Source organism: Betta splendens, chromosome 12 (genome assembly GCF_900634795.4).
Source record: "Betta splendens chromosome 12, fBetSpl5.4, whole genome shotgun sequence".
NCBI lineage: Eukaryota > Metazoa > Chordata > Actinopteri > Anabantiformes > Osphronemidae > Betta > Betta splendens.
Genome location: NC_040892.2, coordinates 3,943,986 through 3,950,000, shown reverse-complemented (window position 1 = coordinate 3,950,000; position 6,015 = coordinate 3,943,986). Strand labels below are relative to the sequence as shown.

The following is a 6,015-nucleotide window of genomic DNA, read 5'->3' as shown; positions in this document are numbered from 1 at the left end:
TGGTCGTGATTATAAACCTCAGAGTGGTGGCTCGGTGTCAGGTTCCGATCAGAGCAGCACCAAAACTCGCTCGCATCCGTGCACACACACGCAAACACACACACACACAAAAACACACGCGAGCTACAACGGCACGTCCTCGCATAAACACACTGAATGTCACTAGGAGGGAACACAAACACTTTCATGTCTTCCAAGCAGTTTTCAGATTCAATAGGGTTCATGACCGGAATCGTCACACAGTCAATAAAAAAACATTAGTAGAGACATTAGTAAAATGTCTACTACTAGTACTACTACACTAGTAGTTAACAGTCATGAGCCGTAACCCTCTCTGCTGCATCTGTACTAAACATGATATCGCTTCGATATTACAGAATATGACAGAATAATATCTCCAGACAGGCACAGAACCATTCTGCCTTTTGTGTGAGCAACTAGCACCGTTGTGATTTCAGATTCTGCACAGCCATAACAAACGTGTGTCTCTTTTGGGCTTCACTGTAGGTAAAGACTTTTATTTTGTTACAGGTCTTGAGTTTTTGAAAAGGCCTTTCAAGAGCATGTGAGGCAGCCCGCATCCACCTCAAAGGACGGTGTGTGTGTGTGTGTGTGTGTGTGTGTGTGTGTGTGTGTGTGTGTGTGTGTGTGTGTGTGTGTGTGTGTGTGTGTGTGTGTGTGTGTGTGTGTGTGTGTGAGAGACACAGACAGATATAGGGCTATATAGAGGAGGGAGCTGCAGAGGAGCGAGCCCTGTTGTCAGAACGAACGCGGCATTTTGAAAGCACGGTCATAAACTTACCCTACCTGAAATAATCCATTTTACAGAAGATCTCCTTGTTTTTGATGTAGCAGCTGCTGTGCTGACGCAGCGACGTCCTGCACACGGAGCACTCCAGACAGCGCACGTGCCAGATGAGGTTGTTCACCTGCGGAGACACACCGACCGTGTCAAACACAGCGGCCAACACGGCTGATAAGCCTCCACATTAGCGCCTTGAAGTGCCGCTGAGTGACGGCCTGCTGCTACTGAGACCTTTTTAATCAGCTGTGATATGATACAGAAAGCGAACGCCTGTCAGTGACCTCATCCCTAATAGCCGCGTGGGGTCAGTTTCTCTTATCTAGTTTATTGTTGTTATAGCTGCCCTTTTATTATTTATAGGCACTGTCATGTCTACGACAATTGAATTATATAATAAAGTGTAATTCATTGCTGGTCTGGTTTGAGTATTTATCGCATTAACAATATTTCTATATTGATATTTTATTTGGAAACGATTATAACATGGGTTATTATTAACTTGTAATATTAGTTTAGTTTTTTTTCGTGCGTCATGAGTAACATTGTTACTGAAATGCATGGCCTTCAACACTAATTTCGGGTATTGTATTATTTATTATTATTATTATATTTTAGGCATCAGCAATTATGATATTATTTAAGCAAAAATAAAATACATTTGGTGTAGAAAACCGACCGATACGTATTTTTTTACGTTTGCAGTTATTAAAGCCTAATTTACAAAAAGATGAAAGTTAGTTTAAGGCCGCTACCCGTAAAGATTCTTTATTGTGTATTTAAACAGTATAAACAGCATCACGCTCGGTAATTATTTTAAAATGTGTTTTAATAACCAGTGTCCTCCTTAATCTGTTTATGAATGCGTTATTAAATGGTTTTAACTGCTACGGCAATTCTCCTAATAATAGATCTTTGTTGTATTTTCAGATTAGATAAAGAGGGTTAATTATTTCTCCCACCATTAGTGAACACAAATAAAGTGAGTTACTCACGTGCTTTTAATGAACAGTGGGACATTTCAATTCTATTTATTTATTAATTCATTCAGAATTACGTTAGTGACTCTCCTACATATGTTAAGCCCAAAAATTTAAGTTTAAAATAATTCTAATTTTTTTTATGTGGATTAACGTTGAGCTCAAGATAACATGACGCGTGGACTACACAGTAACAAAGCATAGTATTTTCTGTAGGCCTATCATTAATGAATTAAATATATGTATAGCTGATACATATTTTAAAATAAACAAATTTTATCGATTGTGTTTTGTGTTATCTGGGGTCCAAAACTGAGAAGAATGTAGATAATAATCAGATAATGGACTAATAGTCTTCACACTTCCTGACAAACATCCACTGGCGCGAGCGTAAAGATTGTTTTGTTTAGACGCACGCGAGCGCGCGGCACGAGACAGGGCGTATTGATGGTGAGGCTGTAAAGCATGAAAACATCCTCATTGTGTCTGAAACCCTCCAAACCCCGTTCGTGTCTTTATTTAGATGACGCGGGAGGGAAAGCATCTGTTACATTAGTTATTAAAAATAAAGTTTTTATTTTGTGAGGAAATCTAAAGGCCACGTGCACGCAGGATGCATTAAAACTGTATTTAATTAATGTTGCAGTTAGAGCTTTCTTTGTTTTTAAGATGTATATTTTCCTTTGCATTAGACTTTAACTAACTTTATTTGTTTTTTTCTCACAGACGCGCGTTAAGCTGCACCAAAAATACAGCAGGCCTGTCCCAACGAAACCAGTCAAACCAGTGCTTCGCTATTTGTTGCATTTGACGTCGACTTTGGAAAATAATAACCAAATAAACAGGAAGCCTCTGGAAGGAAACCCGTTGCTCGGCCCAGTGACCGCCTGCGTCAGCCTGGTTCCGTCCAATGCGACGGTCTCGCCTCACCTTCAGTAAGTATCGGTCCAGGATCTCCAAGCCGCAGCTGGCGCACACGTTCTTCCCGGTGGACGGCACCGAGCTGGCGGTGGAGGTCGGCGAGCACACCGAGGGCGTGGAGGGCGTGCTCGGCGCCGAGCGCGTGTCCTCCCGCTCCATGTTGGACCGCTGGGACTCTCCGTCCGAGTGAGACTGCGAGCGGGGATCAGAGCAGAGCTGAGCAACGCACGCGCGCCGATCCGGGACCGATGTCGCCATTTTCAGGACGTTCTGCGCGGCAGTGCGCGGCAACTACACAAATCACGCTGTAACACGCAGGATGCTGAGATTTTCAAGGCAGAAACAGTAAAGCGCTCACCATTGGCGTGTGTTTCGAGTCCGCACCGCAGCGCAACGCTCCCTGCGTACTCTGATGCTCCGCGGAGATCACCTACAAGACAGCGGGAGGGAAACGGCACGCGTGCATCACTCTCCTCGTCTCATTCCAGCTCAGAAATCCCCGGGACACATTTGCAGACACCGCGCGGAGGCTGCTTCTATATAAAGTCGTCCTGACAATAAACCGCGGTTAAAAACAGTTAAACAGGCCCCCGCAACAAAGGCGCGCTTTAATGAAGCTATTTCAATTTGGATTGATTTTTTCCCTGCCCTTAACCCATGCCTCTCGGAATAATAGTATTTTCTTCGCAATCCAGGACACGAGAGGGGGGGGGGGGGGGGGGGGCTACCTGTAATTACAAATGGCTCGAAACGCCGAGGATAAGAGGGACCCGGAGTGTCAATTTCAACTGTCAATCAGAAAAAGGCAACGGGTCACCCAAAGAATTGCAAATTTGATTTTTAATAGCTGTAATTAAAATCTAAATTTTTCTCAGGCGATTTGGCAGCGCTCGAGAGGCTCGCGGACCGCAAATCACGCTATTCATAACAGAGAGGCGCGTGACTCTTCACGGCGCCTGGCGCGTGCAGCTGTACACAGGCGGCGGTTCTTGTGACATCACCGAGACACAAAACAAAACGCGCCCAAGACGCCGGGGAGACGCCAAAATAAAGGTTCCTGCAACAGTCGAGCGAGAAGAAACGCTGTTTCCCGAATCAGAATTATTTCACGCCGAGGCCACGTCATGCATCTAAAAGCAACAACAATAAGAACTCCAAGTGATCCCCAACTAGCGCACAAACGCCAATCAAGCACCTTTGCGCACGCATTTGCGGCGTGAAGCGCTCGTTTCCAGAGTCAGTACCTGTTTCGTGGGAATTCCTTCGGACAGAATCTTATTTCCCTCTGAAAGAGGGGACAAAACTTCATTTTTCCAGTACATGAACCCCCCGGAGCCTCGCAGCGAAGTGTCTTCAAACTCAGTGCCAGGAGTCAAGGGTGGAATCGGCGACGTGCGTCAAAGTCTGTACCATCCGTGCCGCACATGGGTTTGGGTGTAACTGGCGCACAGTTTGGAGCTTAACGCAGGATGTTTTCTCTCGTTAAGACGCTGTTGCGCGCGACGACCTAAAGTCTGACTCCAACTACAAACGACGTGAAGCTACGCGCAGGCGAGGAGTCGCTTTGTGCTCCGTGGAGAGTCCTATTTGGAAAAGAACGGGCTCTTCCTTCCCTCGCTTCCCCCTCTCTCCACTTTGTGGAAGGCGTCTGACTACAGGAAGTGAATCAGATTGAGGGGCTGGCAGGTTTTACTCCGAGGCTGCATAGGTGCGCGGGCGCGTGCGGGGCTGCGGAGGAACCCAGAGCGCAGCACGCAGAGACGCTCCGTGTGTCTGTGGAGCTGCAGACAAAGTTTGTGCGGCTCTCCGGCCTGCCTTAGTTAGAAAAGGGGGAGGGCGAGGGGCGAGTTTCATCTGCGTGAGAAGGGTGGACGCAGTTTGGAAGCGTTTTGACAGAAACTAATTCTGCTGGTGACAGAGGAAAAATGCGCCTTGTAAATTAGTTATTTACACGACTGACATTTATTTCCTACTAGAAACACACAACTGTTGCTGACTGCAGTGACGCAATAATTAACAGTACACATAGGCAACTCAGACATATTTATAAAACGTCTCAATTCATTGAGTTGAGTTTTACTACATGTTCAGTCTCAACAGTTACATGAAAACTGATATTCATATTACAACTGAAACGGAACAACAGATTAATATAAACTGTGTAAAACATCTATCTATTTATTTCACTGACAATTAGCATCACCTATTGATAAAATAAAAAAACAGCTTCGTATTTATAAGAAAAATACGTAGAGTTCGTTTATAGAACAATTCAAAAATATTCAAATTATTTCTAAATACTCTGCGTGTTATGTAACAATTAGGTGAAACGCACGTATTTCAAAGCAACCTGTTTAGGATTAATAGGCAAATTAAAAAATAACAAATGAAAAGATTTTTTTGAAGTTAGGCGTTATTTTAAACCACGTGTGCTTTTATGTTTCATAAAAATGCAAAACAAAAACAGGATATTTAATTTGTTGAAACTGCAGAGGACGTGATGCAGATCAAACAAAACGCGCATCATTTTCTGGCGGAATCATTTATGACGGAAGGCTGATAATTACAGGATATGTATGAGTCTATGTGTCAGTCAGATTTACAGCCTGATTCCATTCACTGACCGCATCTACACAATCAGCTCTTTGGGAAAGAAATGGAGCCTCCGTCGAAAATAGGCATATTAAAACAAATGTGCGCTGCAAACAGACAAACCGATCATTTCATTGGATGAACTCACAACAAAAGAAACTGAAAAGGTCATTTTTAACCTTAGGATCCTTTGCTCTGTCCGCACGAAATTAGGAGCCTTCATCGTCTCGTCCAAGCGATCCTTCGCTGCCCTGACGCTTTCTAGTCTAATAACGGAGTAGCCGCGTGTTAATTATCAGCTCTTTAGTTGCCAGGTTCGCGTTTACGCAAACGAAGAATGGAAAATTACTTTTGTAATTCCTCATGGCACACCTGTAAGGAAACAAATCGTGATCATATTCATGCTGCTGTCAACACACAGAAATCAGTAACGGTATTTTTTAAATGTTTCCACATTAAACTAGCAACAATTCTGAGAGTTACATGTGCTGGGGAAAAAACAAACAGTGGCTTAATGAAAATGAATATGGGATTATTGCATATTACGCATGACTTTTACATTTCAGCACTCTTTATATTTTATGATAACATTGGATCTGCCTTTATTTTTATTCTTTTTGCTTTGTTTTACAACCCAGTACAAGTAAATCAGCAAGAATGTGTGAAATGTTACGAATACTTAACTGAACCATATACTTTCAGAACAATGAATAAAATGCC

At 43.4% G+C, this 6,015-nt stretch overlaps 1 protein-coding gene across 3 annotated transcripts in view; it reads right to left on the bottom strand.

The window, feature by feature from the left end:
• Positions 1-5,890, bottom strand: part of lhx6a (LIM homeobox 6a) — a 12,546-nt gene extending 6,656 nt beyond the window's left edge. The window contains exons 1-4 of one of the 3 annotated variants that reach the window (XR_003787760.3): positions 3,948-5,890; positions 3,062-3,133; positions 2,713-2,895; positions 808-929 (exon numbers count right to left, since the gene is read on the bottom strand). Coding sequence is in view for 2 of the 3 variants with exons in the window: in XM_029169016.3 (XP_029024849.1) it covers positions 808-929; positions 2,713-2,895; positions 3,062-3,133; positions 3,948-4,025 (455 nt within the window). In the remaining variant the exon portion in view is untranslated. The remainder of the gene's footprint in view (positions 1-807; positions 930-2,712; positions 2,896-3,061; positions 3,134-3,947) is intronic. The other 2 variants (XM_029169016.3, XM_029169015.3) reach the window with 2 other exon arrangements.
• Positions 5,891-6,015: the final 125 nt, after the last annotated feature.